At 35.0% G+C, this 25,982-nt stretch overlaps 2 protein-coding genes and 2 long non-coding RNA genes across 6 annotated transcripts; 2 read left to right on the forward strand and 2 right to left on the reverse strand.

Moving 5' to 3' along the window:
• Positions 1-699: 699 nt before the first annotated feature.
• Positions 700-5,802, forward strand: LOC137716767 (disease resistance protein At4g27190-like). The gene is made up of 2 exons (XM_068456155.1): positions 700-4,958; positions 5,246-5,802. The coding sequence occupies exons 1-2, from the start codon at positions 2,604-2,606 to the stop codon at positions 5,792-5,794; spliced, it is 2,904 nt and encodes a 967-aa protein (XP_068312256.1). The 5' UTR covers positions 700-2,603; the 3' UTR covers positions 5,795-5,802.
• Positions 5,803-6,787: 985 nt separating this feature from the next.
• LOC137716773 (uncharacterized) lies at positions 6,788-8,033 on the reverse strand. Its single transcript, XR_011065740.1, has 5 exons — positions 7,719-8,033; positions 7,347-7,422; positions 7,178-7,227; positions 7,027-7,056; positions 6,788-6,923 (listed from the first exon to the last, which is right to left on the reverse strand). It is a non-coding gene; the product is annotated as an uncharacterized lncRNA (long non-coding RNA).
• Positions 8,034-11,734: 3,701 nt separating this feature from the next.
• LOC137716765 (disease resistance protein At4g27190-like) lies at positions 11,735-18,450 on the forward strand. 2 transcript variants are annotated; one of them, XM_068456146.1, is made up of 4 exons: positions 11,735-11,920; positions 12,450-12,530; positions 15,223-17,594; positions 17,888-18,450. In XM_068456146.1, exons 3-4 carry the CDS (start codon positions 15,225-15,227, stop codon positions 18,440-18,442), a joined length of 2,925 nt encoding a protein of 974 aa, XP_068312247.1. In that variant the 5' UTR covers positions 11,735-11,920; positions 12,450-12,530; positions 15,223-15,224; the 3' UTR covers positions 18,443-18,450. The 2 variants fall into 2 exon arrangements, with proteins under 2 accessions (XP_068312247.1, XP_068312248.1); XM_068456147.1 differs by having other exon boundaries at positions 17,968-18,312.
• A 959-nt stretch (positions 18,451-19,409) lies between these two features.
• LOC137716770 (uncharacterized) lies at positions 19,410-20,805 on the reverse strand. Of its 2 annotated transcripts, XR_011065738.1 has the most exons (6): positions 20,482-20,805; positions 20,159-20,263; positions 19,938-20,013; positions 19,769-19,818; positions 19,617-19,647; positions 19,443-19,527 (listed from the first exon to the last, which is right to left on the reverse strand). It is a non-coding gene; the product is annotated as an uncharacterized lncRNA (long non-coding RNA). The 2 variants fall into 2 exon arrangements; XR_011065737.1 differs by having other exon boundaries at positions 19,410-19,527; positions 19,617-20,013.
• Between the last annotated feature and the right edge of the window lie 5,177 nt (positions 20,806-25,982).

Here is a 25,982-nt window from a genome sequence, read left to right on the forward strand (position 1 = left end):
AAGCTTGTACTTTTCAGTCTGTGTATTGATTATTTATTGTGTTTATGTTAATTCTGCCATAGTTTAGTGTACATACGTGATGCAATCTTGAAAAAGAATGAAGAACAAATCAGAGAATTTTAGAGATGAAATGCTTGAGCTAATAGTAGCAACTCAGCATCCTTCATACATTCTTATCTCTTATCCTTCACTACCAAACAAAGACAATTACTTTGAGCCCGTCAATCTAAAAAACTAATTTGGTGCATACACTTGTCTAATGAAACCAAGTCCACACCTAGTTCACTAACAACAAAGTAACACTAGCCTTATGGAATTCAAGCAAAACAAACACAAACAAATTTCTTGCGTTCCAAGTTGTAGGATCAAAGCTAAATCTCATTTAGCTCCAACATTCCCTTCTATATGGATTATGCTTTGACTCCAAGCAGTCCTCCCAAATAAACAAATTTGTGTTTAGGCAGAGTTTTGCTCAAAATATATGCAATCTGATCTTCAGACTTGCGGTACAACAACTTAATTGCGTTTTCCAGCAATGCCTCTACAATGAAATGAAATTTTCTTTAATGTGTTTAGTCTTCTGATGGAACACATGGTTTTTAGTCTTGATCTTTGTTATACTATGCATAAATCTTGATAGTAGGTTTGCTACAAACATGATATCAAGTCTTGTTGTTGTTGTTGTTGTTGTTGTTGTCAAATATAGTAGACTGCCAACAATTTTGTTGTACAAATTCTCATCGGCAGCTTTAGTTCCAACATTTCTACACTTTTTGATTTGTAATCAATGGGGTAGCAACAGACTTGCATCATTTTTGTCCAAATTTCTCAAGTAAGGTCTGTGCATATTTTTACTGATGTATGAAAATACCACTGGATTCTGGAATCACTCCAATTCCCAGAAAGTGATGAAGAAATCCCAAATTAGTCATTTCATAATGCTTCGTCATATCCTCTTTGAGTTCAGAAATCATAGCTTCATTGCTTCTAGTGAACACCGCATCATCAACATAGAAAAACACAATTAGCTTTTTGAGCCTTTTCCCGTCTTTATATAAATTGCGACCTCACTTGAACTTTTGCTGAAACCTCTCTTGCGGAAGTAGTGGTCAATTTCACTGTACCAAGACCTTAGTGCTTACTTCAGTCCATACAGTGCCTGCCTTAATTTGAACACCTTCTCATCTTTATTTGGAACCACAAAACCTTATTCAAGTATGCTATTGACAACAAAGATGAATACAATTTCCAACCTTTATGTGTGGCCAAAGGAATTAAAGTCCTAATAGTGTCCAACCTTGCCATTAAAGCAAAGGTTGTTGGAAATAACACTCAGCAACTAGTCTTACCTTGTTCTTTTGTACGAAGCCATCTAGATTCAGTTTGGTCTTATAGATGCATTTCACACCTATCACTAGTTTGTCCCTTGGTCTATTCACAAGTTCCCAAGTTGTGTTTTTCTCAATCATACAATTCCATCACTCATTGCCTTCTGCCAAGATTGGTCATTCTCAGCTTCTTCAAAGCTTTTAGGTTCCATTATACGATAGTTGCAAGTTGCATAAATCTCACTCAACCTCCTCATTCTTAATGAAGTTGATCCTAAGGGAGAATCTTGTACTTTTAGGTCCTCTGGTGTTGAACTTAAATGTTGGAGAGACAAAATTTCAAACACAATTTCACTCTCAGTTTGTGTTTCACATTCCACTTCATCAAGTCTAAGTGGTACTAAGATGGTATCTTCAATCTTTTTATCCCAATTCCTAACAGCTTCTTTATTAAATATGACATCCCTCAAAATAATGACCTTGTAAGTTTCAAAATTGAAAAATCTATACCCTTTCTCTTAACTCCTATATCCCACATAGATGCATTTGGTGTTGTTGTCCTCAAGTTTGTGTCTCAATTGTGTTGGCATCTCTGCATAACAAATAGAACACCCTTGGATGCTTCACATCAAGTTTCCTGCCACTAAATCCTTCAAAAGGATTCATTTTATCAAGTGTCTTTATTGGACATATGTTGAGAAGTTAGACTGCAGTTTTAACTGCCTCACTCCAAAATGAATGTGGCATCTTCTTTTCAAGCAACATGGATTTTGCCATTTCAATCGCCGTCTAATTTTTCCTTTATGTAATACGATTATGCTATGATGAGTAAGCAACAGTTAGTTGTTTCTGTAGTCCCATATCCTCACATAACTCCTTGAACTCGATTTAAGTATATTCCCCACCTCTACCACTTTTAAGCTTTTTTATTTTTAGTCCACGTTGTAGTTCAACCATCATTTGTATCATCTCTCTAATGGAGATGAGAACTAAATGTGTTAGTGGGTCCCACTTTATTAAAGCGTAATTAATATTCGAAAATTAGAATTAAATGCCAAGAAACTAGTTAGTTTCAAATCTTAGACAAGGTTTTATTCAAAAAGTAATCTATTTCAAGAAGTGTAATAGAATTTTGCCCTTTTCATATTACACTTTGAAATGTACTGTGTTTATTTATAAGTTGTTGAACGATCATAACTCATAAGTCAATTAGAAAAGTAAAGTATTTCTTCAGCTCCTTTTTTTTTCTAATTTAATTTGTATTCATCAGCAGGCATGGAGATTGTTAATCAAATTGTCGGAAAAGTTGCCGAGTATGCAGTTGAACCAGCTATACGCCAAGTGGGTTATCTACTTCACTGCAAAAGAAACCTCGAGAGTCTACAGACTCAAGTGAACGAATTAAGTGACGCTAGAGAGCGGCTAGAGCGCGATGTTGTTGGAGCTGAAGAAAGAGGTGAAGAAATCCACACTGACGTCCTGAACTGGCGGAAAAGCGTGGTTGAGATCACCGAGAAGGCGAACGAATTATGCAAGCCTGATACGCAAGCAAAGATGAGCTGTCTCCGTGGGGTTTGTCCAAACCCGGTGCTCCGTTACAAGCTAGGCAGGAGATCAACAAAGTTGGAGCAGGTGGTTATTGAGCTCTACGCAAAAAGAGATTTCGCTAGCATTTCGTACAATGTCCGCCCACAAGAGGTATCCGTGGTATCTGAACAACATTATGAGGCATTTGATTCGAGGATTTCAACTGTAAGGGAAATCATGGCTGAACTGAGAATTCCTAATACCGACCTGATTTTGGTGTATGGTATTGGAGGCGTGGGGAAGACCACACTGGTTGAACAAGTCCTTAGGCAAGCTGTAAATGAAAAGTTATTTGCTGATGCGGTTATGGTAAAAAGTGTGCAAAATCCGGACCTTGAAGGAATTCAAAAAGAAATTGCCAGAAAGTTGGGTATGGAAGTTCAAGAAAGCGAAACTATGCCACTAAGAGCAGTTCATCTATGTAACAGGGTCAAAGACAAGAAAGTTCTTGTAATTTTAGACAACATTTGGGAAAGCATTGACTTGGAGGCGATAGGACTTCCTCGTCTGCGGAATTGTAGAATACTTTTGACATCCAGAACTCGAAAACTGCTATCCTCAGACAAGCGGTTGCAAAAAGAGTTTGAGCTTCGAGTTTTAAAAGAGAAAGAAGCTTGGCGTTTATTTGAGACGAAAGCAGGTGATGTTGTTAAAAATCCCGACATACGAACTGTGGCAACCGATGTAGCCAAAAAATGCGGCGGTTTGCCACTTTTGGTTGTCACAGTCGCAAGCTCTTTAAGAAATAGAAGTACTTTACCAGTATGGAAGAATGCCTTCAGTCGCCTAAAAGTGTTTGACAACGAAGCATACTCGGCTTTAGAGTGGAGTTACAATCAATTGGATGATCAAAAGCTGAAGCGACTATTCTTGATCTGTGGAATTATGGTAAATCGTAGGGTATACGCTAATCTGACAGACTTGTTGAAATATACAATTGGTTTGGGTTTGTTTAAGAACTTCGATTCAGTGGAGGACGCACGATATGCATTGCACGCGTGGATTGAAGAGCTTAAAGATTCTGGTCTGTTACTCGACACCGAGAACAATACATCAATCGCAATGCATGATTTGTTACGTGATGTTGCCATCTCGATTGCATCCAAAGGCCACCGTGCCTTACTAAGAGCACAAGGAGATGTCTTGAAGGAATGGCCAAACAATAAGGATTTTTCTGAAAATTGCACAATGATCTCTTTGTCTTGCAAAAACATCCTTAGGCTTCCTGAAGTTTTGAAATGCCAACAACTGGAGTATTTTTATTTGCACTTTAATGGTGACTTGCTTGAAATCCCAGGTAGCTTCTTTGAGGAGATGAAAGAGCTTAAAGTTATGGATTTAGCCAGGGCGCGTATTTCATCGCTGCCTCCATCTCTTCTGCTCCTAGAAAATCTTCGTACATTGTGTTTGGATGGTTGCGTGTTGGGAGACATAACTCTAGTCGGACAGCTATTGCAACTAGAAATTCTCAGCTTTATACAATCCAAGTTTGAAGAGTTGCCTAAAGAAATAGGGAAATTGACTCGTCTTCGACTGCTGGATTTAAGCTGGTGCTTTGAACTCAAAGTGATTTCACCTAATGTTATATCATGTTTGACAAGTCTAGAAGACTTGAGAATGGAAAACAGCTTCAACGGATGGGTGCCCGAAGGAGTAACCAGAGAAAGAAGTAATGCTAGCCTTTCAGAACTGAAGGACTTGCCTCGTTTAGCTGCATTAAGCATACATGTTCCAGATGCTGGCAGTATTCCGAGGAACTTGTTCACTGACAAGTTAAAAAGATACCAAATATTAATCGGTGCTTCGTGGGAATGGTACAATGTGGATGAAACCCTCAACACATTGAAGCTAAAGCTCCCAACTGGCTGTGTATTGGACCATGGTCTAGAAATGTTGCTGAAGAGATCATGTGAAGATTTGTATTTGGATGGGTCGGAGGGAGCTGATAATGTTGTGTACCACTCAAGTAGTGAAGATTTTCAACAACTCAAGCATCTCCATGTCCAAAACAATGCCCAATACACACATATCATTACTGAGGAGGTATGCCACTAGTGTCATTCTTTCCCATTTATGCCATTAGTACTTGTTTTATTTTTATTCGAACGATATGATTTACAAAGAAAAATGATACAACCACTATAGAACTCCTAGATTTTGTGTGGCTAAATTTACATATATTTGATCATTTGAAGTGATTCGTTTTATCTAGTGTGTATTAAGAAATATTTGTTGGTATAATTTTTTTTATCTAAAGATACCATTTGACTAGATAATAACAATTAATGTGAATTTTCTTCTCTTAAAAATGGAATGTACAAATACTGCAGGTTGTGTCGCGAAACTTAACAAGCTTGGTGGTGCGCCATTGTAATAGTTTAACTTTTGTGTTATCATCTTCCATGGCTAGAAATCGTGTATCAATGGAAGAGAGAGTGTCAACAAAAGAATATGGTTGTTCTGCATTGAAGGATATAGGGTCATCTGCTATTCCCTTCCAGAATTTAACAACTTTGGAAGTAGTTGGTTGTTGCAACTTGAAATATTTAGCAACATATACGATAGCCAAAACTTTAAAGCGGCTAAGAAGAATGACTGTTGGGAGTTGTGAAAGAATGACAGAAATAGGGGCAACGACATCAGATGGAGATGATGCAGGAAATGATGGTGAGATTTCTTTTTGCCAGTTGCAACGTTTGAACCTTTTATCTCTACCAAGTCTGCAAGATTTCTTCTCTGGAAACTGCATTGTCAAATTCCCATCCTTGAAAACTGTAAATATATTCAAATGCCCTAAGTTGAAGATTAACAGCTTTGAGTGGAAGAGTTCCCCAGAACTACAAGGAGTGCAGATAACAGAAGATAATTTGTGGCGGTGACGAGGATGATGATGATGACTGTTGATGCAGATGATGGTGTTGGTGAGGGTGACCATGTTAGTTCTCTTGTTAACATGTTTGTTATTTCTGTGTGTAATGGTTTTGGGTTTTAACCAAGACAATCTTCTGCCCATTTTAAATTAAATTTCGAATAATTTAAATTCAACCCTTTTTTATCATTTTTCCCAAAGATCAAACCTTTTTTTTATCAACATCTCTCTTTTGATTGTCATGGGACAATGGATCCTTTTTTTTAATAAATAGAATCAAATGGATTGATATTAGTACGACATGACCTATTATCAGAGGTTAATTCCAATCCATAGATCATTCCTTTTTGGGATATACGAAGTATGAGATTCCAGTAAATTGACTCTTTTGAAATCTTTAATTCACTTTGATCCACACCCAATCATTTCTTTTTTTTCCTCTACTTTTTGCACAGATATTTGTCTCTTAATAATATTGTACAAATAATCTATTCAATGTCAAACCTAAAAATGATTAGAAACTAAACTTCACGTGCTGAATTGATTGGAACTAAAATTGGCAATATAGCGATCAAATGTTAATGATACAGCAATAATATTTTGAAGATAAAACGATCAAACGTTAACAACACATTAAAAAAATCTTTCATTTGTACAATTGAGATTTGACTTTGAGAAAAGATCCGTTTGACCATTCTTTTTTTAGGTCCAAGTACTATCCGTGTGATCTAAGTAGTGTTGGTTCTTGGTACAAGTATTTGGGAATATAGAAACATTTTGTAAAACAAAGAAGGCGTTCAGCAAATACATAAAATTGAGTGAAATCGGAAGTTGAACACGAAGGAAAACATATGAAGAAAAACCCCTAATTAGCAGTGAAATTATTGAAAGCTAAAGGACAAACCAAAATCTTCACCTTAACTTTGCTTTCTCCCATTAGAATTTTCTTTGCTTTCTCGCATAACATTCACGATAGTAACACCGCCCGACGGTGTTATGATCACAAAATGATAAACAACATGCTAAACGGAAGTGATGGTTTGAATCTGGAATCAATGCATACCTGTAAAGCTGATTTAAAATTGGTTATGCTTTTCCCATGCTCGTAACATTTATCATTTGCAATCGGTAAAATTTTCCTGATAAAGGGAAAGCAAGGAGAGTAAGTTATAAGCAAAGTTGGCAGACAAAACAGTTCGATGCACAGAGAGAGAGACATAGAGAGAGAGAGAGAGAACTTACATCAGCTGTGCTCTCAAATACATATGTAATCTGCATACGAAGAAGCAGTTCTAAATCATCCATTCAGGCCATTAAAACAGTTGTAACATCATCTGCACCGGTGAAGCAAATTCTATGGAACGAAACTTCAAATGAAATGCATATAGATTACCTTAAATTCAGATTCTATGAATTTGCATTTGACTCCAACCAACATGCATGCTTAGAGGATATATACCATCAAGTATAACAGTAAGTAGACGCTCATACCACCACCAGCACATACAAACACAAAAATGCAAACAGAATTTTGATGAGGCTCGGTAATTCTGAAATATCACCTGTGTTTCGTTCTCAGCAACATTGTCTTGTGAGGAATAGCAACTTTTATGGTTCCGCTCAAGAATTTTGTTCATACTGATCCAAGCGGGAAAACAGTCAAACATTTTAAAGATAGAGAAATCCGTGTGCGAGATGATAGATGAAATCAGATTGAATAGATCAACTGGTGTTAAGACTGTTTGGATTTTACCATGCGTACATACATACAAAGAAGTTTTGAAAACCCAAAACAAACCGACAGAACTGAAAATGGCCGATCTAATCAATTTCAGATGTCACAAGAATCCACGGATCAAAACCAAATTTGTAAATCCCTAATTCAAAAGCCCGATGTAACTCCCTAATTCTTTTATAAATAAGAAATTGCTTACCTTAATGGCTTGAACGCCGGACATAGAGCAGAGAGGATTGTGTTCGACGGCATGGCACGGTACGGTGCGCCGCGGTTCGTATGGAAACAGCTCGTCGGAATTTGAGGACCCAGACCCTAGCAGCTTAACACTTGAAATTGATTTGTTGGTTTCAAACTTCGATTGTGTGGGAATTCTCTTCGTTGATAAGAGGGTTTGAGGTTTTTTGCGATTTCTTTGTTTGAGGTTTACAATTTTTTTTGCGAATTGGGAGCGACAGAGATGAATTTCACCTTTTTTTTTTTTTGTGAAAGTTGAGTGAAAAAGGAAAAGAACTCAAAAATAAAAAGAAAGAAAGAAAGAAAGAGAGAGAGAGAGGAAGAGAAAAAGAAAGCGTGATCAAGAGGGGGCCGGTTGTAGAAAATAACGAGAATGGAAGGTTTAACCGTTTAAGAAAGGGAGTAGGATTCTCTCATTCTTTATTCTATTTCCTTTCGTATCCTTCTTTTACATTCTCTTATTCCCTTTCATATCCTTCTTTTACATTCTCTTATTTTATATTTCTCATATTATAAAAAATTAATATAAAATATTGACGTGACTTAACAGTGACCGTTCAAATAAGAGGGGAAGGAAGGGAAGAGAATAAATAAATAAAAGATGAGTGTGATGGAAGAATAGAGTGGTTGGAACTTGGATCAACACGAAGGACATAAAAGGAGTCTTACGTACTAAAATTAGAGAAAAATGAGTGAATTTGGAAAGATGAGGTTGGAGGGATCCTTTAGGATTTTACAATATATAGGCAAAAACACCTTATTCTATAAGGACAGTAATTGCAAAATACAAGGACACTAAATCCTAAAGATTACATATTCTCATCATACTTAAAACATGACTCCAATAACATCTACAATTAAGACTAAAATCAACACTCTCCTTCAAGTTAGTGCATAAATATCATACATGCCTAACTTGATGATTAAGTCTTGAAAAACCTTACTAGATACTGCATGAGTAAGAAGCTTTCATGAACTCACAAACGGTATAGAAACAATTTTCTTTTCAAGATTTTCCTTGACAAAGTGTCGATCAATCTCTACATGCAAATTTATTGTCACAATATAACTACATAGTCTCCTTTAGTTCAAAACCAAGACATCTCAAAAGTTTACGTAACTAAAGAAGTTCACATATTATGTGTGCCATACCTCTATACTTAGCTTCCGCAGACGACCTTGACACCACTTTCTGCTTCTTACTATGCCACGTAACCAAATTATCTCCAACAAACGTAAAATACCTAGATGTAGACCGTCTATCAGTAACATTGCTAGCCCGATCTGCATCTGTAAACCCCACAACTTTTAGATGCCCATGTTTTTCCATAAAGTATTCCTTTACCGGGTGCAGACTTCAGATTTGCAAACATTGGGAACAAAAAGTATACCTATAATAAGACCATGTTTTTCCATAAAGTATACCTATAATAAGACCATCTCCAAACATTGGGAACAAAAATTTAGGTTTTGACTAAAAAAAAAAAAATTTGTTCCAACAGTTATGGGTTAAATTTTTAACCAAAAATTATTAAGAAATGAATTTAAGTTGAATTATGTCCATTAAGTAACTTTTAAAAAAAATAAAAATTATGTAGGTTATTCTAATTTAATTTCATAAATATTTTAATTTAAAAATATTAGATTCTGATATATAATGAAAAAACACTAAACTAATTATTTTCTGAAACAAAGCATTGCATTTTGATTTAATTTTAGGCTGTTAGATTTTTTATTTTATTTTATATAGAGTTAAATATATCATATTCAACTTCATCCATTATATTAAATGTATTTATAAATTTATAAATTTTAAATTAATAATTAATAATTTTAAATTAAGACAGTTGGATTAACCAACAGTCCAGATCAATGCCGTCCTATCAAAAGACCTATCAAAATAATGCAATTGGGATTGTACATGAGTGACCGACAACTCATCAGGCAGGACCCCACTTCCCTCAGGCTGTCCCCTTTCCTTTACATTTTGGCGAGTTTCTTTCCTTTCAGCGCGTCAATCATGCGCCAATCCGACTCATCATTGCAATCCACTAATTCCTCTCTTCCACGCCTCATTTACTCTCTCAGCACAATAACTTCTTAGCAAAATCTTTTTGATAAGAAGTCACCATATTCCTATCTTGGTAAATCAAAACGCATACCGGCAAAACCTTTTGGATTCTCGCTTGATCCTTTTTACGAGGATTTTAAAGATTCTTTAATTATAATTATTCATCGTACATTGTATGATCAATTTTTGTCAGATATTGTTTATATTTAATTTTAAATATAAAAAATTACAATAATTTCTGATCGCACAATGTACGATGAACGGATGTGATTTGAGAATCCCCGGAATCCTCACTTAGGAAAACAGAGTTGTCCAATCTCTACGTTAATAAATTAATGTCAAAGACTTCAATCAAAACCAAAAAGTCATTAAGATCTCAATGAAAGAACATTAGTATCTAGAGACTAAATATAATTTTTTTTTTTTTTTTAAAAAGGAATAATTGCCTAAGAGTACAGCGGCACGAATGCCAAATACCGCTTCAACGTGACGTATATGCTTTGTTTCTGTTGTCGAGGATTGATTCGTAAGCCATCATGCTTGTCGATGTGAGATTCTGAAAACAAGGTTTACGTTCTATAAAAAATAGTTGCTTGCCGACACTGCCACTATAGATTCACCACTCAAACTTGTTATTCCTTTCGTCCGAGGAGAGTAAACAGCAGCATCAAGGCAAATCGTTTTGGCAATATGGGGAAAGAATCTTGCATTGTAGAAAGCAAGCGGGTAAACATAGGTGTCCACTGTCTATATAAACTAGCAAAGAAGAACAGCAATTGCACAACCATTCTGCATCAATTTCCTCTCCATATATTAGACTTCTTTTTTAAATAAGGTAGATATTTAGCCTGCTTTCATTTGTATTAGATAGAAATAATTGTTTTGATAAGTGTGAATATATTGTCTGCATGCTTAATAACAAATTATTTGCTCTTTTTTTGCTGCCAGCTATTCTCAACTCCATTGGTAGTGACACAGAACAATAATTTACGATGTGCTTCAAATGTATGCAAATTCCGGAACACTGAAGCAAATTATTCTCTCCATAGTGCTCAAGTCGATGACAGTTGGCATGCTAATGCTACTTTCCAACAAAACATTATTTAAACTATTTTTTTTACCATAAGCAAGGTGATTACTAGAGTTCTTTATACTTCAGTATAGCAGGACATATGTTAATCTGGGAATTTCACATTTTCTCCTTCTTTCTATTTTTTTTGTAATTTCCTATGCCATTTGGAACTCAACTATATAATTATAAAAATTGAAGATATTTCTAATATATAAAAAAAAAAAAAAAGCTTTTCAGCATTACTACAGTTTTCAGTTTTTTTTTTTTTTTTTTTTTTTGGGAATTCATGGATAATTAGCTTTACTATATTTGTTGGTGCATTTAGTAACTTATTTGATTTTAGTTTTCCTAGCCAAGTGAATATGTAATTTACTGCATTCTCTGCCTTTAAAAAAAAAATTGTTTACTTACGAAGTAATAATGAATAAAAATCTGAGAACAGAAATTTAGAAAAGAACGAGTGCAAATATACAACCATATTATTAATTGTATGTAAAAATTGATTAAAAATACTATGAATGTATCAATACATTATATGAGTCACCAATTTTTACCAAATCAACAACTTACAACTAAGAATGTGAGTGAATTTTGGTACAAGTGTTGTTTTATAACAACTGTATGTAAGCCTATTCTACTCGAGTTTATAACATGAAAAACAAACATATGTGGAGTTTGTTTTGTTTAAATTTGGGAGTTTTGTGATTTTGAGATTTATAAATATCAAAATTTTAATCTTTTTATGGGTGAATTTTTTTAATTCACATTATCTTATACATTCTGATGAGGGACTGAATTGAAATTATGATTTGCTTTTTTCATTGTATATAGGCAGAAGTTGGTTCAAGCTTGAATTTATAGTTATATCTTTTCAAATTCCATGTTTGTGGATAATAACGATGCCTCATACAACGTTCACCATCTAGCTAAGAATGTTGGTAGTGAAGTCCTGCTGGAAAAAAAACGTCCTCTCGAACTGGTGCAAAACCAGACTCCAATCCACACAACAACAACAAACTAGGTAAGCATACTCTATCCTTTTTTTCTCTGTAGTATGATTCTATTGTCATATAAATTTGCTTCGTGTGTTTCAATATTTTTCTTTCCTTGCCTAGGATGCTTCCTTAACAAGCAACACATACTGGACAAAAGCTTTTAGCGTTGAAGCAAAATTTTTTTTGCGTGGTTTGGCATACTCCTTGTATCTTCGAAACACAATCTCTCTTACAATTTTTAATCTCTTGGCAACGCACGGGCATAACTTTCTAGTCCATCCTATTTGGTGACCTGCATCTTTTTTTAGTTGACCTTAGTGAAGTACACAATTTTACATGCGGTTTAGGGCCCATTTGATAATCATTTCATTTAGCTTTGGGGTACACATGTTGTCAAATTAGAAGAAAAATATAAAACTTAGTGCTTTTAGATTTCTTAGTTGTTTTTGCTTTTAGTTAGCAAATTGCAATTGTATCCAGAAGAACTTTGCAAGAAAAAAAGAAATTATTACGTACACTCCCTTCTTACTTTATTAGCTTATTCTCAATTTACAGAACGACCGATTTGAAATGGTGCTCCACGGAACGTATATATTGAAGAGCAACTCACTTCATCCATAACCAACAGAGCTAAGGGTACGTTCTTTAATTATAACCATATTTGATTTGAGTTGGAATCTTGGATCTCATTTATGGCATTTGGTTTGCTTCTAAATCTGGTGCCATGCAAGCTTGTACCTTTCAGTCTGTGTATTGATTATTTATCGTGTTTATGTTAAATCTGCCATAGTTTAGTGTACATACGTGATGCAATCTTGAAAAAGAATGAAGAACAAATCAGAGAATTTTAGAGATCAAATGCTTGAGCTAAGAGTAGCAGCTCAGCATCCTTCATACATTCTTATCTCTTATCCTTCACTACCAAACAAAGACAATTACTCTGAGCCCGTCAATCTAAAAAACTAATTTGGTGCATACACTTGTCTAATGAAACCAAGTCCACACCTAGTTCACTAACAACAAAGTAACACTAGCCTTATGGAATTCAAGCAAAACAAACACAAACAAATTTCTTGTGTTCCAAGTTGTAGGATCAAAACCAAATCTCATTTAGCTCCAACATTAACTTCTATATGGATTATGCTTTGACTCCAAGCAGTCCTCTCAGATAAACAAATTTGTGTTTAGGCAGAGTTTTGCTGAAAATATATGCAATCTGATCTTCAGACTTGCAGTACAACAACTCAATTGTGTTTTCCAGCAATGCCTCTACGATGAAATGAAATTTTCTTTAATGTGTTTATTCTTCTGATGGAACACATGGTTTTTAGTCTTGGTCTTTGTTGTCAAATATAGTAGACTGCCAACAATTTTGTTGTACAAATTCTCATCGGCGGCTTCAGTTCCATCATTTTTACACTTTTTGATTTGTAATCAATGGGGTAGCAACTAGCAACAGACTTGCATCATTTTTGTCCAAATTTCTCAAGTAAGGTTTGTGCATATTTTTGCTGATGTATGAAAATACCACTGGATTCTAGAATCACTCCAATTCCCAGAAAGTGATGAAGAAATCCCAAATTAGTCATTTCATAATGCTTCGTCATATCCTCCATGAGTTTAGAAATCATAGCTTCATTGCTTCCAGTGAACACCGCATCATCAACATAGATAAACACAATTAGCTTTTTGAGCCTTTTCCCGTCTTTATATAAATTGCTACCTCACTTGAACTTTTGCTGAAACCTCTCTTGCAGAAGTAGTGGTCAATTTCACTGTACCAAGACCTTGGTGCTTACTTCAGTCCATACAGTGCCTGCCTTAATTTGAACACCTTCTCATATTTATTTGGAACCACAAAACCTTATTCAAGTATGCTATTGACAACAAAGATGAATACAATTTCCAACCTTTATGTGTGGCCAAAGGAATTAAAGTCCTAATAGTGTCCAACCTTGCCATTAGAGCAAAGGTTTCATTGAAATTCACACCAGGTTGTTGGAAATAACACTTAGCAACTAGTCTTACCTTGTTCTTTTGTACGAAGCCATCTAGATTCAATTTGGTCTTATAGATGCATTTCACACCTATCACTAGTTTGTCCCTTGGTCTATTCACAAGTTCCCAAGTTGAGTTTTTCTCAATCATACAATTCCATCACTCATTGCCTTCTGCCAAGATTGGTCATTCTCAGCTTCTTCAAAGCTTTCAGGTTCCATTATACAATAGTTGCACGTTGCATAAATCTCACTCAACCTCCTCATTCTTAATGAAGTTAATCCTAAGGGAGAGTCTTGCACTTCTAGGTCCTCTGGTGTTGAACTTAAATGTTGGGGAGACTAAATTTCAAACACAATTTCACTCTCAGTTTGTGTTTCACATTCCACTTCATCAAGTCTAAGTGGTATCAAGATGATGATATCTTCAATCTTTTTATCCCAACTCCTAACAGCTTCTTTATTAAATATGACATCCCTCAAAATAATGACCTTGTAAGTTTCAAGATTGAAAAATCTATACCCTTTCTCTTAACTCCTATATCCCACATAGATGCATTTGGTGTTGTTGTCCTCAAGTTTGTGTCTCAATTGTGTTGGTATCTCTGCATAACAAATAGAACACCCTTGGATGCTTCACATCGAGTTTCCTGCCACTAAATCCTTCAAAAGGATTCATTTTATCAAGTGTCTTTATTGGACATATGTTGAGAAGTTAGACTGCAGTTTTAACTGCCTCACTCCAAAATGAATGTGGCATCTTCTTTTCAAGCAACATGGATTTTGCCATTTCAATCGCTGTCTAATTTTTCCTTTCTGTAATACCATTCTGCTATGATCAGTAAGCAACAGTTAGTTGTTTTTGTAGTCCCATATCCTCACATAACTCCTTGAACTCGATTTAAGTATATTCCCCACCTCTACCACTTTTAAGCTTTTTTATTTTTAGTCCATGTTGTAGTTCAACCATTGCTTTGAACTTTTTTTTGACAAAAACACTACTCTTACCGCATAATTTTACCATCATTTGTATCATCTCTCTAATAGAGATGAGAACTAAATGTGTTAGTGGGCCCCACTTTATTAAAACGTAATTAATATTTGAAAATTACAATTAAATGCCAAGAAACTAGTTAGTTTCTAATCTTAGACAAGGTTTTATTCAAAAAGTAATCTATTTCAATAAGTGGAATAGAATTTTGCCCTTTTCATAATACACTTTGAAATGTACTGTGTTTATTTTGAACGATCATAACTCATAAGTCAATTAGAAAAGTAAAGTATTTCTTCAGCTCCTTTTTTTTTCTAATTTAATTTGTATTCATCAGCAGGCATGGAGATTGTTATTCAAATTGTCGGAAAAGTTGCCGAGTATGCAGTTGAACCAGCTATACGCCAACTGGGTTACCTAGCTCACTGCAAAAGAAATCTTGAGAATCTAAAGAATCAAGTGAACGAATTACATGCCGCTAGAGAGCGGCTAGCGCTCGAGATAGTTGGAGCTGAAAACAAAGGTGAAAAAATCCAAACTGACGTCCAGAAGTGGCTGAAAGACGTGGATGATATCACCGAGAAGGCGAACGAATTATGGAAGCCTGATACGCAAGCAAGGATGAGCTGTCTCCGTGGGTTTTGTCCAAACCCAGTGCACCGTTACAAGCTAGGCAGGAGATCAACAAAGCTGGAGCAGGCGGTTGTTGAACTCGAGGGAAAAGGAAATTTTGCTAGCATTTCGTACGAAGTTTATCCACAAGAGGTATCCATGGTTTCTGACAAACATTATGAGGCATTTGATTCGAGGACTTCAACTGTAAAGAAAATCATGGATGAACTGAGAACTCCTAATACGGACCTGATCTTGGTGTATGGTATTGGAGGCGTGGGGAAGACCACACTGGTTGAAGAAGTCCATAGGCAGGCGGTAAAAGAAAAGTTATTTGCTGATGCGGTTATGGTTAGAAGTGGGCAAAATCCGGACCTTGAAGGAATTCAAAAAGAAATTGCCACAAAGTTGGGCATGGAAGTTAAAGAAAGCGAAACTATGTCAGTAAGAGCACCTCGTCTATGTGACAGGGTAAAAGACAAGAAAGTTCTTGTAATTTTAGACAACATTTGGGAAAGCATTGACTTGCAGGCGGTAGGACTTCCTTGTCTGCCGAATTGTAGAATACTTTTGACATCCAGAACTCGAAAACTGCTATCCTCAGAGAAGCGGTTGCAAAAGGACTTTGAGCTTCGAGCTTTAAACGAGAAAGAAGCTTGGCGTTTATTTGAGACGAAAGCAGGTGATGTTGTTAAAAATCCCGACATACGAACTGTGGCAACCGATGTAGCCAAAAAATGCGGAGGTTTGCCACTTTTGGTTGTCACAGTCGCAAGCTCTTTAAGAAATAGAAGTACTTTACCAGTATGGAAGAATGCCTTCAGTCGCCTAAAAGTGTTTGACAACGAAGACCCAGCCGAACAAGAAGCATACTCGGCTTTAGAGTGGAGTTACAATCAATTGGATGATCAAAAGAAGCGACTATTCTTGGTCTGTGGAATTATGGTAAATCGTAGGGTATACGCTAATCTGACAGACTTGTTGAAATATACAATTGGTTTGGGTTTGTTTAAGAACTTCGATTCAGTGGAGGACGCACGATATGCATTGCACGCGTGGATTGAAGAGCTTAAAGATTCTGGTCTGTTACTCGACACCAAGGACAATACATCAATCACAATGCATGATTTGTTACGTGATGTTGCCATCTCGATTGCATCCAAAGGCCACCGTGCCTTACTAAGAGCAGAAGGAGATGTCTTGAAGGAATGGCCAAACAATAAGGATTTTTCTGAAAATTGCACAATGATCTCTTTGTCTTGCAAAAACATCCCTAGGCTTCCCGAAGTTTTGAAATGCCAACAACTGGAGTATTTTTTTTTGCACTTTAATGGTGACTTGCTTGAAATCCCAGGTAACTTCTTTGAGGATATGAAAGAGCTTAAAGTTATGGATTTAACCAGTGCGCGTATTTCGTCGCTGCCTCCATCTCTTCCGCTCCTAGAAAATCTTCGTACATTGTGTTTGGATGGTTGCGTGTTGGGAGACATAACTCTAGTCGGACAGCTATTGCAACTAGAAATTCTCAGCTTTATAAATTCCGAGTTTAAAGAGTTGCCTGAAGAAATAGGGAAATTAACTCATCTTCGATTGCTGGATTTAAGCTGGTGCTATCAACTCAAAGTGATTTCACCTAATGTTATATCACGTTTGACAAGTCTAGAAGACTTGAGAATGGAATACAGCTTCAACGGATGGATGCCCGAAGGAGTAACCGGAGAAAGAAGTAATGCTAGCCTTTCAGAACTGAAGGACTTGCCTCGTTTAGCTGCATTAAGCATACATGTTCCAGATGCTGGCAGAATTCCGAGGGACTTGTTCACTGACAAGTTAAAAAGATACCAAATATTAATCGGTGCTTCGTGGAAATGGTACGATGTGGATGAAACCCTCAACACATTGAAGCTAAAGCTCCCAACTGGCTGTGAATTGGACCATGGTCTAGAAATGTTGTTGAAGAGATCATGTGAAGATTTGTATTTGGATGGGTCGGAGGGAGCTGATAATGTTGTGTACCACTCAGGTAGTGAAGATTTTCAACAACTCAAGCATCTCCATGTCCAAAACAATGCCCAATATACACATATCATTACTGAGGAGGTATGCCACTAGTGTCATTTTTTCCCATTTATGCCATTAGTACTTGTTTTTTTTATTTTTATTCGAGCGATATAATTTACAAAGAAAAATGATACAACCACCATAGAACTCCTAGATTTTGTGTGGCTAAATTTACATATATTTGATCATTTGAAGTGATTCGTTTTATCTAGTGCGTATTAAGAAATATTTGCTGGTATAATTTTTTTTTTATCTAAAGATACCATTTGACTAAATAATAACAATTAATGTGAATTCTCTTCTCTTAAAAATGGAATGTACAAATACTGCAGGTTGTGTTGCGAAACTTAACAAGCTTTGTGGTGCGCCGTTGTAATAGTTTAACTTTTGTGTTATCATCTTCCATGGCTAGAAATCGTGTATCAATGGAAGAGATAGTGTCAACAAAAGAATATGGTTGTTCTGCATTGAAGGATATAGGGTCATCTGCTATTCCCTTCCAGAATTTAACAACTTTGGAAGTAGTTGGTTGTTGCAACTTGAAATATTTAGCAACATATCCGATAGCCAAAACTTTAAAGCAGCTAAGAACAATGAGGGTTGGGAGATGTGAAAGAATGACAGAAATAGGGGCAACGACATCAAATGGAGATGATGCAGGAAATGATGGTGAGATTTCTTTTTGCCAGTTGGAAAGTTTGAACCTTTTATGTCTACCAAGTCTGCAAGATTTCTTCTCTGGAAATTGCATTGTCAAATTCCCATCCTTGAAAACTGTAAATATATACGAATGCCCTAAGTTGAAGATTAACGGCTTTGAGTGGAAGAGTTCCCCAGAACTACAAGGAGTACAGATAACAGAAGATTCTTGGCGGTGGTGGTGTTGATGCAGATGATGGTGTTGGTGAAGGTTGAAGATGATGACTGTTGATGCAGATGATGGTGTTGGTGAGGGTGACGATGTTAATGATGACGGAAGCTATGATGATTCTAACAAGGAGAGCGAAGGTGATGCAGATGTTGCTGATGGATCGTGGTGGTCGTGGCAAAACTACACTCAATACATATAAAGAATTAGCTTTGCTGCATAGTTAGTTCTCTTGTTAACATGTTTGTTATTTCTGTGTGTAATGGTTTTGGGTTTTAACCAAGACAATCTTCTGCCCATTTTAAATTAAATTTCGAATAATTTAAAATAATTTTTTGCTTGATTTTTAGTTTTCATAAGCTGGTGTACCCGCCCGTTATTGCGGTGTTTGAAATATTGTTGAAGGTGTAGAAAGTTCTGAATATATATATATGTGCCTAACAGTAGCGTGTACATTGACGGCCTCCAAGATCATCTTGAAGCAACATTCTCTCCGCCAATAAATTGATTAGAACTAAAATTGGCAATATAGCGATCAAATGTTAATGATAGAGCAATAATATTTTGAAGATAAAACGATCAAACGTTAACAACACATTAAAAAAATCAGTCATTTGTACAATTGAGATTTGACTTTGAGAAAAGATCCGTTTGACCATTCTTTTTTTAGGTCCAAGTACCATCCGTGTGATCTAAGTAGTGTTGGTTCTTGGTACAACTATTTGGGAATATAGAAACATTTTGTAAAACAAAGAAGGCGTTCAGCAAATACATAAAATTGAGTGAAATCGGAAGTTGAACACGAAGGAAAACATATGAAGAAAAACCCCTAATTAGCAGTGAAATTATTGAAAGCTAAAGGACAAACCAAAATCATCACCTTAACTTTGCTTTCTCCCATTAGAATTTTCTTTGCTTTCTCGCATAACATTCACAATAGTAACACCGCCCGACAGTGTTATGATCACAAAATGATAAACGAACATACTAAACGGAAGTGATGGTTTGAATCAGGAATCAATGCATACCTGACAAGCTGATTTAAAATTGGTTATGCTTTTCCCATGCTCGTAACATTTATCATTTGCAATCGGTAAAATTTTCCTGATAAAGGGAAAGCAAGGAGAGTAAGTTACAAGCAAAGTTGACAGACAAAACAGTTCGATGCACAGAGAGAGAGAGAGAGAACTTACATCAGCTGTGCTCTCAAATACGTATGGTAATCTGCATACGAAGAAGCAGTTCTAAATCATCCATTCAGGCCATTAAAACAGTTATAACATCATCTGCACCGGTGAAGCAAATTCTATGGAACGAAACTTCAAATGAAATGCATATAGATTACCTTAAATTCTGATTCTATGAATTTGCATTTGACTCCAACCAACATGCATGCTTAGAGGATATATACCATCAAGTATAACAGTCAGTAGACGCTCATACCACCACCAGCACATACAAACACAAAAATGCAAACAGAATTTTGATGAGGCTCGGTAATTATAAAATATCACCTGTGTTTCGTTCTCAGCAACATTGTCTTGTGAGGAATAGCAACTTTTATGGTTCCGCTCAAGAATTTTGTTCATACTGATCCAAGCGGGAAAACAGTCAAACAATTTAAAGTTATAAATTAGAGGTAATAGATAAATAAAGATAGAGAAATCCGAGTGCGAGATGATAGATGAAATCAGATTGAATAGATCAACTGGTGTTAAGACTGTTTGGATTTTACCATGCGTACATACATACAAAGAAGTTTTGAAAACCCAAAACAAACCGACAGAACTGAAAATGGCTGATCTAATCAATTTCAGATGTCACAAGAATCCACGGATCACTGCAAAACCAACCCAATAATACAATAACAAAACAAACACAGATCAACAATCCCAAAACTCAAATTCTGACGCAATCAAATTAATCCCCTGCCTAGCCTACTAATTTCTCCAAAATTAAAACCCTAAATAAAAAATGCCCATATCCCCAATTTGTAAATCCCTAATTCAAAAGCCCGATGTAACTCCCTAATTCTTTTATAAATAAGAAATTGCTTACCTTAATGGCTTGAACGCCGGAGATAGAGCAGAGAGGATTGTGTTCGACGGCATGGCACGGTACGGTGCGCCGCGGTTCGTATGGAAACAGCTCGTCGGAATTCGAAGACCCAGACCCTAGCAGCTTAACACTTGAAATTGATTTGTTGGTTTCAAACTTCGATTGTGTGGGAATTCTCTTTGTTGATAAGAGGGTTTGAGGTTTTATGCGATTTCTTTGTTTGAGGTTTACAAATTTTTTTGCGAATTGTGAGCGACAGAGATGAATTTCACCTATTTTTTTTGTGAAAGGTGAGTGAAAAAGGAAAAGAACTCAAAAGATAAAAAGAAAGAAAGAAAGAGAATGGAAGGTTTAACCGTTTAAGAAAGGGACTAGATTCTCTCCTTCTTTATTCTATCCCGTTTAATATTCTCTTTTTACATTCTCTTATTCCCTTTCATATCCTTTTTTTTACATTCTCTTATTTTATCTTTCTCATATTATAAAAAATTAATATAAAATATTAACGTGACTTAACAGTGATCGTTCAAATAAGAGGGGAAAGAAGGGGAGAGAATAAATAAATAAAAGATGAGTGTGATGGAAGAATAGAGTGGTTGGAACTTGGATCAACACGAAGGACATAAAAGGAGTCTGATGGTGTATGTACTAAAATTAGAGAAAAATGAGTGAATTCGGAAAGATGAGGTTGGAGGGATCCTTTAGGATTTTACAATATATAGGCACAAACACCTTATTCTATAAGGACAGTAATTGCAAAATACAAGGACACTAAATCCTAAAGATTACATATTCTCATCATACTTAAAACATGACTCCGATAACATCTACAATTAAGACTAAAATCAACACTGTCCTTCAAGTTAGTGCATAAATATCATACATGCCTAACTTGATGATTAAGTCTTGAAAAACCTTACTAGATACTGCATGAGTAAGAAGCTTTCATGAACTCACAAACGGTATAGAGACAATTTTCTTTTCAAGATTTTCCTTGACAAAGTGTCGATCAATCTCTACATGCAGATTTATTGTCACAATATAACTACATAGTCTCCTTTAGTTCAAAACCAAGACATCTCAAATTTGATACTTCCTCCGAACGGTATGGTTGCTTGTGTCGTAGAGTTTGCCTGTTTCAATACTTTATTGCACAAGATAGTGCCCTGGAAATCCATGAAAGTATAATTGAGAAACTGCATCCCCTCATTAGGTGTCATCTTTGAAAACCCAAATGAAGTGCTAGTCCATGTATCCAGTGCGCTAGAAGATTGGTCTTGTGGGTGAACTTATCAGGGTTCATTTTCCTTCACCAATTAATGATACCTAACAAACACTGCAAACAACATGGGTGAGATAATTAAAAAAATACAGTAAAAATTCAAACTTTTTGTATAATTTCCTTCAGTTTAAACAAAACTTAGAATTTTGCATCTGGGAAACTTCCAATTCAAATAAAAATTAAAAATCTCCATCTGGGTTTCTTTAATTTCAACTAGAAATTAAAATATTTTATCAGGGTTCTTTTCAATTCAACCCAAGAACACAAAGAACCTTTGATCATACCTTTCCCAATTTACGAAACTCATGAACTTCTTAAATATTCCATCTTGGTAACATGCAATTCAAATAAAAATTAAAACTTTTTCACCGGGGTTCCTTTCAATTTGATTCAACAAATATCGAAAGGCGAAAACAGAGCGTATAAATAAAACATACAATCATCGATTATGTCTTCCCAATTTACGAAATTCTTGAACTTCTTCAATTCTTTTTCCGAGATTGAAAAATGACAGAGACTTTACTACTTAAATCAATTCGTTCTAAACCCAAAACCCATATGGAAATCAACTCTAAAAACTCTAAAGATTCACACACAGAGAGAAGCAAGAGAAATCTTGGACGTACCTTATGAGGAGGAAGCTGAAGCTTTTCTGCAACAATGGCGGGTAAATCCACAACTGCGTTTCAAGAATTTGATATGGTATTTCCTTCGGTTGATCGAATCGTTATGAGTTTTTTCTGATGGGTGCTTGGGAGAGTGTGAGTGAGAGATTTTAAGGAGGATGAACCGACGACACGCAAGCAGCTAGAACATACTAGACGTAGCGGGAAGCTTTCGGTGCTTTTTCGTAATTTCAAGAATGTCTTTTCATATTGTAGATCAACGACCTTATCGGATATATATTTTAATGAGCACGGAATACGGATGCGCTCGGCATATATCATTTCACAAATATAGAAAATCTTGATTTTAAGTATCTTTTCATTTATATAAAAGAATTTTAATAAAAAACTCTCAGTACAGTTTATTTTAACGAAAAATTGTATTTTTACATTAGAAAGTCAATCCTGATACTATTTATTTTACCCTTTATTTTGTCTTTATCGTTAAAACTCAAAATTTTCAAACTATTTTCATTAGTTTTCCTTTTATATAATGATTATGGGTTGCAGGTGGTCCTTTACCACTATGATAGAAATGAATGATTTCCTTATATGACGGCATGGGTTCGAATTTCATCAGTAGCAAATTAATTTCTAACTTAACGACAATATCTTGGGATTTACCTTTATTAACCTTATAATTTTGTGCTCAGGACACCATCTTAAGAGTTTTAACATGATTGTTCTTCTATTTCATAGATTCGAAATGTGTTTAGTATCTCATTTAATTGGTGTACCTTTGCTCATTTAACTCAAATTTAATACGATTTGGTCCTCCAATTTCTCTTAATTGCTAACAAATTTACTTTCTTTGGATATTTCAGGAACTCTGGTTGTGGGAGGAAGAAGCCGGTTCCTTACTATTTTTAGGTATACGATTATGTGCCTTGATTGCATGTTCAAAGTCTAATTAGTTATATAAATTTTTAATTTATCTTTGCAAAGCTTTCGTACTTGGATTTTAAATATGTGATTGGTTTGTGAAAAATAAACGAGAAGACTAATCATGGGGACATTCTTATTCAACTTAAATGTATTTTATTCATTCGATTATGTCTAAAACGGTTAGTTCCTGCAGCAATGCGCGGGCGTAATTTCTAGTTATACCTATAATAAGACCATCTCCAAACATTGGGAACAAAAAATTTTTAACCAAAGATTATTAAGAAATGAATTTAAGTTGAATTATGTCCATTAAGTAACTTTTAAAATAAAAATAAAAATTATGTAGGTTATTCTAATTTAATTTCATAAACATTTTAACTTAAAAATATTAGATTCCGATATATAATGAAAAAACACTAAACTGATTATTTTCTGAAACAAAGCATTGCATTTTGATTTAATTTTAGATAGTTAGATTTTTTTTATTTTATTTTATATATAGTTAAATATATCATATTCAACTTCATCCATTATATTAAATGTATTTATAAATTTATAAATTGAAAATTATAAATTAATAATTTTAAATTAAGACAGTTGGATCAACCAACAGTCCAGATCAATGTCGTCCTATCAAAAGACCTATCAAAATAATGCAATTGGGATTGTACACGAGTGACCGACAACTCATCAAGCAGGACCCCACTTCCCTCAGCCTGTCCCCTTTCCTTTACCTTTTGGCGAGTTTCCTCCCTTTCAGCGCGTCAATCATGCGCCAATCCGACTCATCATTGCAATCCACTAATTCCTCTCTTCCACGCCTCGTTTACTCTCTCAGCACAATAACTTCTTAGCAAAATCTTTTTGATAAGAAGTCACCATATTCCTATCTTGGTAAATCAAAACGCAAACAGGCAAAACCTTTTGGATTCTCGCTTGATCCTTTTTACAAGGATTTTAAAGATTCTTTAATTATAATTGTCAATTTTTGTCAGATATTGTTTATATTTAATTTTAAATATAAAAAATTACAATAATTTCTGACCGCACAATGTACGATGAACGGATGTGATTTGAGAATCCCCGGAATCCTCACTTAGGAAAACGGAGTTGTCCAATCTCTACTTTAATAAATTAATGTCAAAGACTTCAATCAAAATCAAAAAGTCAATAAGATCTCAATGAAAGAACATTAGTATCTAGAGACTAAATATAATATTTTTTTTTTTTTTTAAAAAGAATAATTGCCTAAGAGAACAGCGGCACGAATGCCAAATACCGCTTCAACGTGACGTATATGCTTTGTTTCTGCTGTCGAGGATTGATTCGTAAGCCATCATGCTTGTCGATGTGAGATTCTGAAAACAAGGTTTACGTTCTATAAAAAATAGTTGCTTGCCGACACTGCCGCTATAGATTCACCACTCAAACTTGTTATTCCTTTCGTCCGAGGAGAGTAAACAGCAGCATCAAGGCAAATCTTTTTGGTAATACGAGGAAAGAATCTTGCATTGTAGAAAGCAAGCGGGTAAACATAGGTGTCCACTGTCTATATAAACTAGCAAAGAAGAACAGCAATTGCACAACCATTCTGCATCAATTTCCTCTCCATATATTAGACTTCTTTTTTAAATAAGGTAGATATTTAGCCTGCTTTCATTTGTATTAGATAGAAATAATTGTTTTGATAAGTGTGAAATATATTGTCTGCATGCTTAATAACAAATTATTTGCTCTTTTTTTGCTGCCAGCTATTCTCAACTCCATTGGTAGTGACACAGAACAATAATTTACGATGTGCTTCAAATGTATGCAAATTCCGGAACACTGAAGCAAATTATTCTCTCCATAGTGCTCAAGTCGATGACAGTTGGCATGCTAATGCTACTTTCCAACAAAACATTATTTAAACTATTTTTTTTACCATAAGCAAGGTGATTAATAGAGTTCTTTATACTTCAGTATAGCAGGACATATGTTAATCTGGGAATTTCACATTTTCTCCCTCTTTCTATTTTTTTTGTAATTTCCTATGCCATTTGGAACTCAACTATATAATTATAAAAATTGAAGATATTTCTAATATATAAAAAAAAAAAAAAAAAAAAGCTTTTCAGCATTACTACAGTTTTCAGTTTTTTTTTTTTTTTTTTTTTGGGAATTCATGGATAATTAGCTTTACTATATTTGTTGGTGCATTTAGTAACTTATTTGATTTTAGTTTTCCTAGCCAAGTGAATATGTAATTTACTGCATTCTCTGCCTTTAAAAAAAAAATTGTTTACTTACGAAGTAATAATGAATAAAAATCTGAGAACAGAAATTTAGAAAAGAACGAGTGCAAATATACAACCATATTATTAATTGTATGTAAAAATTGATTAAAAATACTATGAATGTATCAATACATTATATGAGTCACCAATTTTTACCAAATCAACAACTTACAACTAAGAATGTGAGTGAATTTTGGTACAAGTGTTGTTTTATAACAACTGTATGTAAGCCTATTCTACTCGAGTTTATAACATGAAAAACAAACATATGTGGAGTTTGTTTTGTTTAAATTTGGGAGTTTTGTGATTTTGAGATTTATAAGTATCAAAATTTTAATCTTTTTTTGGGTGAATTTTTTTAATTCACATTATCTTATACATTCTGATGAGGGA

The sequence above is a fragment of the Pyrus communis genome, chromosome 15, assembly GCF_963583255.1.
Source record: "Pyrus communis chromosome 15, drPyrComm1.1, whole genome shotgun sequence".
Classification (NCBI taxonomy): domain Eukaryota; kingdom Viridiplantae; phylum Streptophyta; class Magnoliopsida; order Rosales; family Rosaceae; genus Pyrus; species Pyrus communis.

Bases quoted from the DNA above. Each gene is read 5' to 3' on its own strand.
- LOC137716767 (XM_068456155.1), top strand. From the start codon at position 2,604: ATGGAGATTGTTAATCAAATTGTCGGAAAAGTTGCCGAGTATGCAGTT. The intron at 4,959-5,245 runs GTATGCCACTAG...CAAATACTGCAG, and splicing joins CACATATCATTACTGAGGAG to GTTGTGTCGCGAAACTTAAC.
- LOC137716765 (XM_068456146.1), top strand. From the start codon at position 15,225: ATGGAGATTGTTATTCAAATTGTCGGAAAAGTTGCCGAGTATGCAGTT. The intron at 17,595-17,887 runs GTATGCCACTAG...CAAATACTGCAG, and splicing joins CACATATCATTACTGAGGAG to GTTGTGTTGCGAAACTTAAC.